A 13,993-nucleotide genomic window follows, 5' to 3' on the forward strand; every position below is an offset into this window, starting at 1 on the left:
AAGACATCAGTTCTTACTTATTTTTGCTATCATTATATGTAATAATTATATGTAATAGTTATTACCCGTATTTGGAAATATTGTGCTTATTTTCCCTTAAATTTAGAATGCCACTGGAAGTCGCATGAATGCTTTCTTCCTTTAACTGTTAGGTTAAAATTGTACTTAATTCCAATCCAACACAGATGAGGATTATTAATAAATACTCCAAGATCGTCTGAAATCATTTATTTCCAATACAAATCCTGAAAAGTGAAACACTTCTTGCTGGATAAAACAGTGTGCTAAGCTTACATCTGTAGTTTAAAAAAATAAACAAAAAACAGACGTATAGTAAAACTTTTATTCATTTTCAAAGTCAAAAAAAAAAAAAAAAAAGAAAAATCAGAACAGATACAGAGAATGAAATGACTTGATTTTTATACAGTGGCAACTTTAAGTTAAACCTCTTTTTACGCAGACATGGGAAGTCTTTCCTCAATTCGACTCACTTTCAGACATAAATTTCACACACATTCAGACATTCGTTCACACTGGGAGTCCTGAAGTGACAGAATGGCACACAGTTAAGACAGCAGGGTTGGATGCAGACATAATGGACAAAATGTGAATGCCTGGGCTGATCTTAACCACATTTAAGTGCAATTTCCCAACCCGCTTCATGTCAAAGGCCAGAGGATGCAATTCCTTCCACTCAAGACTATATCTGATGCAGGTAGATTAAGATTTTGAGAACAAAGATGACTCAAAGAATTTAATCTATGCAGGACTCCCAGTCAGAGCCAATACACACCCCATCCATCCCTATAATTCCCTCCCAGCACAGGTACATACATGGGTAGAAAAATACAACGAAACACTGATTTCAGAAATGAGAATAGCTGGTGGATGAAGGGGGAGGAGATCCAGCTATTTCAATATATTTGGAAACTTAATTGTCAAATGAAATGAGAAGCATCCATTTTTATTAGATCTACCAATGTTAAAATTGGGTTTTGAGAGAAAGCACCCATTCTAAAAATGGAGTTGACATCAACATAGAGCTTTTTTACTGCAGACCAAAAGTGCTGTTTCTTTGGACGATAAAGAAAAACTGCCTCCCCTTTAATACGATCAACCAGACAAATGTTTTCCTCCAATATCCAAAAATTGAAAACATAAAACACTGAGCTTTTTTACTCTACCTTTGAAACAGAAAAAATGTACTAAGTAAAAATCTGCCAAAAGAAAAGTGGATGAAAACAAAAATTTGTCCCCTGCCCCTTCATCCACAGTATAAGAACATGACCCTCCGGCAAACAGCTCTACAAAGTCACCTAAAGCAAACAAGAGAAAACAAATTTAATTCTTAATTTCTCTCTATTCATATTCATACAGAATTGTAATTAACTTTCTTAAATAAAATAGTCCAAATAAACCTGTATACACTTCAGCTATCAGAAATAGGACAAAGATTAGCAAAACATGGAAGGGATGATTAAAATGCATTAACATGTGCTACTTATGCAAACAATGCAAACAATGACAAAAGCAGCATCACCAAACTATTATCCCTCATCCCTGTGTCTGCCTCCCAAATTCAAAATCAGACACTGAATCATTTTAAATAGAAATCTTTTAAATTCACGGCGTTAAGGGAAAATGATTAGAAAAACTTTTTTTTTTTGAAGGTTTGTTTTGCTTTTGATGTACAAGTCTCCAGACTGGTAGACGACAAGAGGATGCTGGTGGGTGTTTTCATGACATCTTTCAGATTTCTGGGGTGTGAAGGAGGAAGATGGGAGGGCATTGGGTACATACATCTATGTAGTTAGTTTAAACTCAAAAGGTCTTCTCTGCAAACCAGTTTCTCTCCCATTTTGACTGCATTTCAGCTGATGAGCTCAGACTTCACCATCAGATGTCACCCAAAGTGAAATGCAAAAAAATGCCCCCAGCAACTGTCTTAACAGGAAACATCTTTGTGGAATAAGCAGTAAACAAAATCTAAACGTCACCCTCCTTTATTTCTTTTGCAGCTTATATTTTTAGTGAACACAATCCAATGAACTTCTCAGAGAGGTTTTTAATAACATGTACGCTGTCCAGAAGCAGCTACGCAACCAACATTTAGAGAATGAGAGAGAGAGGCTGGATGCAGGACACCAAAGTTAAAAAGAAAAAGGACTTTGTCATCCCCTTAATTGTTCACATCTTCCTCTTTTTTTCATTCCCTTTCGGGATTCTCAGTTTTGCTTCAACACCCCATGTTAAAATAAAAAAAAAAACTATTTCAAAAGGCAACTTTTCCTTCAGGCAAAACAGTTCAAGTCTTTCACATGAGTTTTAAACATCTGGGAGGGGGTATAAATGTGGGAGGGTGAGGCAGCTCTTTAACACGGTGGAGGCACAGAAGTCGAAGTCGAGATTTGCCCCAAATTAAAGATCCTGTGGCTTGATCCACCGCCACCCCCAGCTGGTTAAAAGATGCTGTCCTTCAGTGGTTTACCATGAGGTGACGGCTTCCTCAGCTGCCTCCCCTCCTCCGCGGCTCATCAGTTGTTCTCCTCGTCGCTGTCGTCGGGGCTGATGGCCGGGCTGTAGGTGGGTGAGGTGGGGCTGTATCCAGGGGAGGTGGGGCTGTAGGTGGAACCTTTGGGGCTAGTTGGTGAGTATGTGGGAGATGTGGGTGAGTATTTGGGCGAAGTTGGGGAGTAAGTGGGGGAGGTAGGAGAGTATTTGGGGCTGGTGGGGGTGTAGGTAGGAGAGGTGGGAGAATAGGTAGGAGAGGTGGGGCTGTATTTTGGAGTCGTTGGGGAGTAGGTGGGAGAAGTGGGAGAGTACTTCGGAGATGTTGGGGAGTACTTTGGTGAGGTGGGGGAGTATTTGGGAGAAGTAGGGGTGTACTCTGGGGAGCTGGGGCTGTACGAGGGAGAGGTTGGGGTGTATTTGGGTGAGGTTGGGGAGTAGGAGGGGGAGCTGGGGCTGTATGAGGGGGAGCTGGGTGTGTAAGTGGGTGACTGTGGTGTGTAACGTGGACTGGAGGGAGAGTAGGATGGAGAAGTAGGGGAATACGAGGGAGAGGTGGGGGAGTAGTTGGGACTGGTTGGGGTGTAGTTGGGAGACGTTGGGGAATAAGACGGTGATGTCGGAGAGTAAGAAGGGGAGGTAGGGGAGTAACTGGGCGATGTGGGAGTGTAGTTTGGTGACGTAGGACTGTAGCTTGGGCTGGTTGGTGAGTAGGAGGGAGATGTGGGGGAGTAGGAGGGGGAGGTAGGGGAGTAGGATGGAGAAGTGGGAGAGTAAGAAGGTGAGGTTGGAGAGTAGGAGGGGGAAGTGGGTGAGTAACTGGGTGATGTTGGGCTGTAGCTTGGCGATGTGGGGCTGTAGCTTGGCGAGGTGGGGGAGTAAGAAGGAGACGTTGGGGAGTATGACGGGGAGGTAGGGGAGTAGGAGGGAGATGTTGGGGAGTAAGAGGGAGACGTGGGTGAATAGGAAGGAGATGTCGGGGAGTAACTGGGTGAAGTGGGCGAGTAGGAAGGAGACGTTGGGCTGTAGTTCGGACTGGTGGGGGAGTAAGAGGGAGAGGTAGGCGAGTAGGAAGGTGATGTTGGGGAGTAGCCCGGGCTCTGAGGGGTGTAGCCCCCTGGGGAACGAGGCTCGTAGGCAGGGGAGGTGGGCGAGTAGTTTGGTGACATGGCTCCACCTTTACAGAAAAAAAGAAAAGATATTAAAGATTTAAAAAAAATAAATAAATAAATGAGGATAATTTCTAAAATGCAAAAGTTTTACAAAATGTATCCAAATTAGGTTCAATGTTTTATTGAAGGAATCTAATTTCCTTAAATTAAACATTTCTTAAGGGCTAAAGAGTTAATTATGTCCCCAAGAATAATACTGTTTATTTGAAGACTTTTTTTTATTTTGTATTATAAGGTTTATTACAAGTCATTTACACGGATTAAACATTATTTTGTCTCATGCTGAACATTACTGCAGGACCTCGTCACTTAACCCAATAAGGAGAACTCTAGTCATGAGTGCAGGGGTAGTACGTTGTCTCGCGTGGGTATGTGCTTTAACCAAACTAAGGAGAGAGCAGATTTCTGCAGTGTCTAACCTGGTGATGGGATGTATGGACTAACAGGTCCTGGAGAACCTGGAGACCCAGGAGTTGGAGACCAGGCTGGTGAGTAACCTGGAGAGAAGCCACTCGCATCTGATGCTGCGCTGGGAGAAAAGCCTGCTGCTCCCGGGGTCATACCACTCCCTGAGGAACACAAGAAAAGAGGGCGAATGTCGTGGCACGAAACTGAAAAAGAAAGCACCACAACAACGTAGTCATATGAACTCACCAACACTTGGGGACCAAGCGCCGTATGCTGGGGTGGCCCCTGTGTTCCATGGGGTCATGGCAGGGGACATGCCGCTGATTGGACTCGGCACAGAGCCAAAGAACATTCCAGTGGCTGCAAGTAGAGGGATACAGAACAGAAACATCCAGGTTCAGCATTATATCTACTATACAAACAAATTTTCATCATAACCATCAAATATCTCTTCACTTACGTCCAGCCACGCTGATACCAGGGATGTTTGTAGGGATCTCCATGCCATATTTGCACTTCTCAGCATCCAGAAGCAGATCGAAGCAGCCCGTCCCTGCTGGGGCCAGCTGACCAAGCATGATGTTCTCAGATACACCCTTCATCGGATCACTCTCGCCATGGGATGACGCCTCCATCAACACATCCACCTGGACAAGAAAATAAAGGAAATATAGACGAATGAGGAAAAGAAAATAAGTCTTTTTAAAAAACGTGTTACCAAAAGTAGCAAGAGATTTGATTGGAGACAATAGATTTTTGTACCGTCTCCTCAAAAGAACACTTCATGAGAGGTCCTGTGTCCTGACGATTGATGCCATGACGTGTGATGGCCATCAGGTGACCACGGCAGGTCATGGTGTCACAGAGCAGAGCCAAGTGGCGATAGTTGACGTAGGAACCGTCAAAGGAGATGACGTGGTACAACTCCCTCTCCAGTGCCTTTCGCACAGCTTCAATTCCCAAAACCTATTCAACACAGAGCAGCAGGTTAAATAAATAAATAAATAAATAAAAATAATTAAATGACAACAACACTGTTTAAACAAAGTTAATGCTTTTGTACCGTGAAGATCTCCACAATGTCGTTGGAGGTGGTCCTGACAGGATCCACGTCCTTCTCGCTGAGGACCCTCATGAGACTCACTCCGTCTGTCTCAAGGATCCACTCCTGCAGGGCCTTGAACTCACCATCTTCAGTGATGATGATCTTTTTCTTGTTGTCAGTCTGAGGCAAGTGCATGTACACCTAAAAGGAGAAGAGTTCAGCCTATAATTTATACCCAGAGACAGGTATATAATTTTCATCTTTATGACTTTCAATGACAAAAATCATTTTTCCTGTAAGAAATATTTCTGGTGTCATCCCATTCATTTTGTTACCTTACTAATCTGCTCAATGCCCTGCAGAGTCATGTCTGTCAGCATGTTTGACTCGATGCACCTCAGGAACACATCGTCGTCCATTTTGTCCACCACCTCCTCATCCTGGACAAGCAAATTGATTTCTTATTGTCACAATGAAAACTGGCCACAGTGCACCTGATAATCCTGAACACATCATCATTACTCACCTCCTGGAACTTGTTCTCGTCGCTGTTCATGATTCGAATTCGCAGCACGAGCTTCTCAGCGTTGTCATCATTGAAGATGCAGTTCAGATCATCCCCAAAACCTTAAAAATAAAAGCATAGTCATTGGAGGTGGAGTAACTTGATTCAGATGATGAAACGGAATAAAACTGTGTTACACGACCCACCTGCATTAATCTTCTCAGCAATCTGCTCCATAGTCAGCTTGCGATCTGTCATGTGCCTCCGATCGAGCTCGATGCGCAGCAGCCACGGTGAGATGCGTGTCGCGTCAAAGTCGGGCATCTCGTAGTAGACATTCACCCACTCCTGGTCTTCAGCCACCACAGTGTTCTGAGGGTTGGGGTCGTAGTAGATGGCAGTGTTTGCGGTGACCTAGGAGGAAAAGGCTTTATTTCAGTATGCAGTTTTTTATGAAAATAAATGGAAATAAAAGCGAGTGCAGCTTTTTTTGAGGCATGTTTAAATAAACCTACACCAGAAAATGTGTTAGAATATTTTCTTACTTTGCGCAGCGTGGTGTGCTCCAGTCGACAGAGGATGTCCTTGGCCCGCTCAGCATCACGTGCTGCCTGACCCAGCAGGAAAACGGTCAGTGAGGGTGTCTTGGGCCTCTTTGAGATGTTGATCAACTCCTTTAGACGAGGCACACCAAGAGTTACGTTCTTGGCTGACACACCAGCGTAGTGAAAAGTATTCAGTGTCATCTGTGTGGCTGGCTCTCCCAGTGACTGAGCAGCCAGAGCACCAACCATTTCACCTGGGTGAGCCTGGAGGAAGAGGAGGGACAGTCGGTTTTTTATTTTTCTCCATACAGAAAAAAAAAAAATTAGCTTAAATAAAAAGTTGTAACAGAGCTGGGAAAGCTCTTCACCACATCTAGTAAACATACAATGGACTGGTTGAACTTGGTCTCAATCTCTCCCAGCAGCCAGTCAAAAGCTTCAGTGGAAAGACGAAACTCCTCGGTCATGCGTTTGGAGCAGAGCGTGGAGCGCAGGTGGATGTTAAAAAGCAGCGTGGCATTTTCCTGGGCCTGTCTGCTCAGAGGGTCATCACCATTCACAATCACCAGTTTCTTACTCAGCTCGTGAACACCTGAAGATGGAAACACATTTGTCAAACATGGCTACGTCACAAGACCAGCAAACACGTAATCCTTGTTTCTCCGTCAGCACTGCGAGTGCTAATCTCTCTCTAGCAAAAACAGACTCAGACTGATCTGTTGTGCTTCTTATGTGACGACTGGAATTCATTAGGCAGCTTTACATAGCTTCTGAGGTCAGACCATGACCTCCTCTTAACTCTGAAACCACTGACAGCTCCATGTGATTCATGACTCTAAATGTGTGTTGAGGAAAGTGAGAGACTGTAATGGAGCGCTGCTGCAAGGAAGAGTGACGCTGGCTTTTCATCCTTACCCTCGACCACTCTGAGAGGATTCAGGTCAGTTGGAGTTCGAGTGTTGATTCGGAAGATCTTCTGGGCATTCCAGATCATTCGTGCAAGGTTGCACGGCAGCACCACCTGCAGGCGAGCAAAAACATTGCAGAGGATGAGTCCTTGCGGAGATGTGATCTACACTTACCCACATGATCTTTGTTTTCCCATTACCTCAACCGCTAGCGTACCTTTATTTAAAGATCTAATCTTCGTCAGAGCTTAGAGTACCTGCAGATCCACATCTTTCAGAAAAGTGCTGTGCTTGATGTTATCAATTCCTTGGCTTGTTCCTTTTAACTGCCCATTAAGGCAGGACTGGAAGATCATCCCTCTGCTCAGCTACAAACTAGCTGAATTTTATAATCTCATTCAAAATTCTCTCAAATTTAAGGTGAAAAGGAAGGTGCATGCAAATACAATAGGCAAATGCTGCCTCCCATTTCACCCGTGAAAACTCATGGCTCAATTATATATTCTGATTTTATATATCACATTCTGATAGGAACATTTATTTACATTTGTATATATAACTCTGAGTACTGTGTCTAACATTCAGTTGTGATCCAAGCTGCTGTCTGTATTGGCCAAGACATACTTGTGAAAGAAATTTCACATCACAAGTAATCTGTTATCATTTTTCATCACTGACCAAGAGGCTCACTGAGCAGAAGTGCATCTAAACTTGCGATCACACACCTTGCTGTCACCAGTGGGGAAAATAGCTCGCAGGATCTCCCTGTCCTCCTTCATCTTCTCAAACTCCCTCTCCAAAACACTCTGTATGTGCGCGTTGGTCTGCACGTCTTTCACCACGTCTTCCTGCAGGATCCGCCTCAGAGCACGCTCATTGGTGCAATCGAACTTAAACCTGGACAGATCAGATGAGGCGGTTAAACAGATTAAAAGGAAAATTTGCTCATCACTGCAGCAAAATATATACAGCGTTCTGGTATGGGACTTACTTCTTTTCAAAGGCTTTGTGTGAGGGTTTTAGTGTTGCCAGATTTTGGAACTCGACATTCTCTCCTGCCAGGCCGTCCTCACCGTAGCGCAGCTGCACCACCTGGTTGATGGAGTTTCGCACTGTGGCGTCATACTTCACCATCACAGACTCCATAGATTTGATCAGACGACGCTGGATATAACCTAGCGGTGAAGAAAGTAAATGATTTCACTGTGGCTCACCATTATAAAAAGACCCATTTAGGAATCTCTCAGAAAAATACCCTGTGTGTTTACGCTTTGCTCCTTTAAATTTTTGGCCATGTTGCTACAGTTTAAACATACCAGTCTCAGCTGTTTTGACAGCCGTGTCGATCAGACCCTCTCTGCCTCCCATGGCGTGGAAGAAGAACTCGGTTGGTGTCAGTCCAGCCAGGTAGGAGTTCTCCACAAAGCCTCTGCTCTCAGGACCATAGTCATCCTTGATGAAATGCGGCAGAGTTCGGTGCTTAAAGCCAAAGGGGATTCGTTTACCTTCCACGTTCTGCTGACCCACCACAGCAATAACCTGAATGACAAGGACAGACAAGTGAGGTGAATTGAGCTCTACTCGAATTCAAAAATAAGTTATGATAGTCAGGTGGAGGCTCACCTGTGAGATGTTAATCTTTGAGCCCTTGGAGCCAGCCACCACCATGGACTTAAAGTTGTTGTACTCGGACAGAGATTTCTGAGCAGAAGATCCTGTTTTGTCACGAGCATCATTGAGGATACGATTCACCTGGTTCTCAAAAGTCTGCCTCAGAGTGTTACCGGGGGTCGGCTCGAGCTCATTGTTGTGAGCTTTCTCAATGACCTGACGGATGAAAAGCAGAAATTAACATAACCTTGGTGGATGCAACTTACATTGGTCTGTGATGATTTTGCTAAATAGGAATCATTCTGTGCATTTTAGACACATTTTACATAAAATTATTCTTACTTCTATCACATCCTGTTTGGCTTTCTTGATGGTATTCTGGATGTCAAGGTACGTCTTGGCATCAGCAATGGAGTCACCAATACCAATTGAATGACCTATTGATGTAATAAAAGATGTGCATCAAGACAATGTCAAAGACATTAAAACACTTAAGATGACGCACAATGTTCATTAAATCACGAGCGTTCTTACCCTCGATGAGCAGCCAGTTGTTGACCACTGTCTGAATGTTAGAGTAGAAAAGTCTGGTGATGTCATGGCCCATCTCCAGATAGGAGATGTGGACGAGGGAGCCGGCCGAGGTTCCAAGAGACTTCTTACACAGAATGCCCATTATCAACTCCCCATTCTCCACTATAACCTATATAAGGGAGATGAATGTCAGGTTACAAATGATTTTTTTAAATCAATATTCACTCTTTAGTTTATACATAAAATCTTTGTTTTGTACCTTGGTGTCACCAGGTGAGATGTGTTTGTAAGGCCCACTGTCCTCATCGTCAGGGTGGGTACTGTGTGTACGGATCACATTGATGTGTCCTGGAATGATGAGGCTGAAAACCTGCTTGCCTGTCCACAAAGGGCGAGGCTTGAGGATGGCAGGCTGAGGCATTTTCCCATCCCAGGTGGAGAGGAACATCAGTAGGTTCATCACTTCACCCTGCAATGGAGAGAAAACAGTGAAAGGAAGATAATTAAAAAGCCTTTCAAGCAACAAACTTCAACATCTATATGTGATCCTGCAATGATCTCCTTACCCTCTCTAAGAAAACATCTCTTTTTGTAAATTTGCGAACAGCTGTGAGGGTGTCCTGCACGATACCCATAACAGGCCGATTGGACTGGGGTGTGACAATCATTCGTGGTACCATGGCAAGCTCCTGAATCTCTGCCCTTGTCTCGAGGGACTGAGGCAGGTGGAGGTTCATTTCATCTCCATCAAAGTCAGCATTGTATGGGGTGGTGACACTGAATAGATCCAAGATGATGGGACATTTGAGATGCAACACCACATGTCATGAACAGCCCAACATTAATAAGGGTTAGCATTTAGAACTAAATTTAAGTAGGAAATTTCTATTAAAATATCATGAAAAATTGAAGATACCAAAAATCTTTAACTTGGTCTTTACATAGATACTACACTTATAATTTAAGAAGTCACAGTCTGTTTTAAATAAACATTTTAAAAGCTGACAAGGTCTGGATTTCATCTGGTACCTGAGATTGAGTCGAAAGGTGGACCACGGCAGGATCCGAACTCTGTGTCCCATCATAGACATTTTATGTAGTGTAGGCTGACGGTTGAAGATGACAATGTCTCCATCACACATGTGTCTTTCCACCTAAAAAAAAAAAAAAAAAAAACAACAATGTAAAGTCAGAAATTGAAATGTTTTACAGCAAAAATGCAATCCTAGTGGCATGGTTTGGTTGTGAACAGGTATTTTATTTTTTTTTCTTACTTTGTAGCCAATTTGCAGATGAAGGTCACTTGGTTTAGGGTGAAATCGCAGGTCAATCCTGTCTCCATTATCACGGATGATGTACTTGGCTCCAGGATACTGGCTGTTCCCTCTTCGTACCAGCTCTTGTAATCTAAATAATTTCAACTGAATCAATTAGCTGACATTACACTTTATCAACTCTTCAAAAAGATGTGTTTCCACACATTGGATAAAGCTAATTTTTTTTAATTACCTGTCGATATTAAAGGGTGTGACAATTTCTGGGAAGGTCATGTTTGCTGCAATGGATCGAGGAACGCCCACTTGGTCGATTTGGAGGTTGGGGTCCGGGGTGATGACGGTTCGGGCTGAGAAGTCCACACGTTTGCCCATAAGGTTACCCCTCACCCGTCCTTCCTTTCCCTTTAAACGCTGCTTTATGGATTTCAGAGGGCGGCCAGACTTTTGCATTGCCTGGGAAAGAAAATGACCAGTTGTCAAAAAAATATGGAATGTGAAAATATTTATAAAAATAAGAGCAGTCAGGATAGATTTCTACAACTAGTATTAGTCCAGCTGTATCATTAAGTATGCACACACCCTTGGCAGGCCTGGCAATTCATTGTCAACCATAGTGGCCACATGAAACTGAAGCAGCTTCACATCCTCAGCGATGACGTGTGCGGCTGCACCACTCTGCTCATTTCTTCTCAGCTGGTTGTTGATCTTGACAATGTCAGCCAACTTATGGGTCAGGTCATCCTTTTAAACAGAAGAAAAGTCATGATTTTCCAGATGTAGATGATTTATGTTACACATTTAACACTTACAGTAACAGTCTGGAGTCACCACTTTACCTGGTTACGAGCAGAGCCCTGCATGACTACAGCGGGTCTCACAGCCAGTGGAGGCACAGGCAACACAGTTACAATCATCCATTCTGGTCGGGCAAACTTGGGGTCCATACCCAAGATAATGTCTTCTTCATCTGCGATACGCTTGAAAATCTCATGCACACGTTCAGGACTTAGCAAGATTTTCTTTTCTTGTGAATCCTCATTAACATGCTTCCACTCAGCATACAGCTCCAAGCCAGAGCGCCGGATACGTGGCTGGTAGCGCCCACATCCACCATGACCCTGCATTAGAGTTAAACGATGGCAGTGAGAAAATAAATTCAAGAGAAAAAAAAAAAAAAAAAAAGTCACAGCTAATATATTTGTTAAACATACCTTTTCCTTGGTAATATCCTCCTCTGTCTCCTGTTGCTCCATTCCAAATTTGTTGTCCATCTCCTCTCCTCCTTCACAGATATTTTTGCCTTTGCACAGCTCATACACGTGGGTCAAACGCTTCCTTGGCTGCCCTTTAGATTTACCCAGGATGTCCTTTATCTTGGGATTGTTCTAAAGGCAAGAGTAGTGGGAACAATTAAAGCATCAGAATATAGAAGGAAATGGACTAAAATAATTACACTTTCTAGATAACGTATCAGCTGAGGCAAGTATTAAGTATGCTATAGTGGAAAAACTCACTGAATCCACCAAGAGCTTGGAGCAGAAGAAGCAGACACACCGAAGAACCTTCATTATCTTTGTTATGAAGCCAACATGGAAAACTGGCTTTGCCAATTCTATGTGCCCAAAGTGGCCCGGGCATTCTGTCATGTTGCCTGAAGAAAAACAAATTAGAGAATAAATTACTTAATATGCTATAGGAACTAAGATCCAGTGGTTAATTTAGATTGGTATAAAATGTTAATACAATGCTGTACCTGCACATGTCTGACACCTCCCACTGCGTTCTATAACTCCTTGCCTTGGGTCCATAAGGCCACCAAGTTTAGGACGTCCTCCTTCTGTTGTTTCGGGGTATTTGATTCCCCCTTCCGTAACTGACATCCGTTTCTGAAAGGAAAGAAATTGTAAACTGATGTTAGAAAACAATGTCGTTCACATGGAATATGAACAAGTGATAAAAAAGAAAAAAAAAAACTTTCCATATTTATCTAAAATTTCTTAAAAATAAAAAATAAAAAAACCAGTAGGTCATCTTACTGTTAAGTAAAAATGTGGACACCTAAAAGTTTGTGCAAAACTCGTGAACGTGGCTAAAATAAAACATTTAGTTGTGAATAGAGATTATGTAATATTACTCAATTAACAGAAGAAACATGCGTATTTGAATTTAAGTTACTTTTTATTTATTTATGATGCGACTAAAGTGCAACATGTGTACATTGAAATCAGGAGACATTAAGACAAGAAGTGTTTACAACAAATACCAATTAAGAATTCGAAATCTTCACTTTCTGATGGGCCTAAATGTCATATTGCATTAATAAACAAAGGGTTTTATTCATATGATTGAGTTGATCGTTTTATATAATGTTGTGCTTTAAGTTTTTTGAACTTCCTGCAACAAGCTAGTTAGCTCAAGCTTAGCCTGACAGCTAGCTAGGCTAGGCTAGCAGCAAGGTTTCTCAGTTGCCCACAGAATCATGTCTTTACCATAATTGTGAAATTACTCGATTGGAAATAAAGAATAAACCGTTACACGTATGTGTGATCAGTCAGTGAATTAATTCATAGAAATCCCATCCCCCCGAAACAGAAAACCTACAAGCTCATCTGGACTGATGATGCCGAATTGAACTCTCTTGATCGTGCGCAATGGGCATGCGCTGTCACCGGAGGGCGGTCCGTGCATCCTGTCTATTCAAAGAGACGCGTCCTTCCTCGGCACGCCGCTTTGTGAGCAGGAACAGCCTTTAAATTGTCACCACGGCGCTGGTCAGGCCGCCAAAGGTGACCGGAAAGTCTCCGAAGGTGATATTCCTGGGACCTCTGTTGTCGGTTGCCTTTGGGATTTAATTATTTATGTTTATGCCCTGCATAAACTGACCACCGACTGTCCCCCTTCCCTTTTCTGATCTACACTCTACAGCGCTCTCAGCGCTTCTGAACTTCGAAGAGCCCAACGCTCAGTTATATAGACTGAGTGCTTGATACGGGGTTGCCCGCCCTGCAAAACAGGGACTGTCTCTTCAGAAGGTGGGACATGGAACTCTGTAGTAAAACGCTTATTGGCCATTCAACACGGACAAATGAATAATTAATTGAATCACACGCACAGCCAATTAGAGAGCACGTTTATTTCGTCAACGAATCAAAACGAAAGGCGGGTGTTTATTTAATCGAAGCTTATTCCTATTGGGTTCATTAAAAAAAGAAGGTGGTGCGTAGTATATTTTGCATGCAAAATATGAATATTCAATATATACTCTCTGGATTGGTCCTTTACTTTATCGATATTTAATACTGGGAAAGAAACGTCCAATGGCTACGAAAAGAAATCCTTATTAGAATATTTTCAACCGAACCCTCCCCTTTCCGATATTTGCCGAATTTGACCGATGTAACATTCTTCCCTCAGAGCAAAAATAAAAAAAATCTCTGTTCTCTCGCTCGTCTCGCTCTGGATCAGCCTGGGTTCTATGAA

At 42.9% G+C, this 13,993-nt stretch overlaps 1 protein-coding gene across 1 annotated transcript; it reads right to left on the reverse strand.

The window, feature by feature from the left end:
- Positions 1–216: 216 nt before the first annotated feature.
- On the reverse strand, positions 217–13,446 carry polr2a (RNA polymerase II subunit A). Its single transcript, XM_041984667.1, has 29 exons — positions 13,115–13,446; positions 12,267–12,399; positions 12,028–12,164; positions 11,725–11,898; positions 11,350–11,631; positions 11,093–11,254; positions 10,746–10,966; positions 10,511–10,643; positions 10,266–10,390; positions 9,803–10,013; positions 9,496–9,705; positions 9,237–9,405; positions 9,045–9,139; positions 8,715–8,918; positions 8,408–8,630; positions 8,083–8,266; positions 7,817–7,988; positions 7,099–7,204; positions 6,570–6,775; positions 6,184–6,447; positions 5,845–6,052; positions 5,660–5,760; positions 5,469–5,573; positions 5,152–5,334; positions 4,851–5,054; positions 4,549–4,735; positions 4,335–4,448; positions 4,100–4,249; positions 217–3,685 (listed from the first exon to the last, which is right to left on the reverse strand). The coding sequence occupies exons 1-29, from the start codon at positions 13,199–13,201 to the stop codon at positions 2,535–2,537; spliced, it is 5,901 nt and encodes a 1,966-aa protein (XP_041840601.1). The 5' UTR covers positions 13,202–13,446; the 3' UTR covers positions 217–2,534.
- Between the last annotated feature and the right edge of the window lie 547 nt (positions 13,447–13,993).

Source organism: Melanotaenia boesemani, chromosome 5 (genome assembly GCF_017639745.1).
Source record: "Melanotaenia boesemani isolate fMelBoe1 chromosome 5, fMelBoe1.pri, whole genome shotgun sequence".
NCBI classification, from domain to species: domain Eukaryota; kingdom Metazoa; phylum Chordata; class Actinopteri; order Atheriniformes; family Melanotaeniidae; genus Melanotaenia; species Melanotaenia boesemani.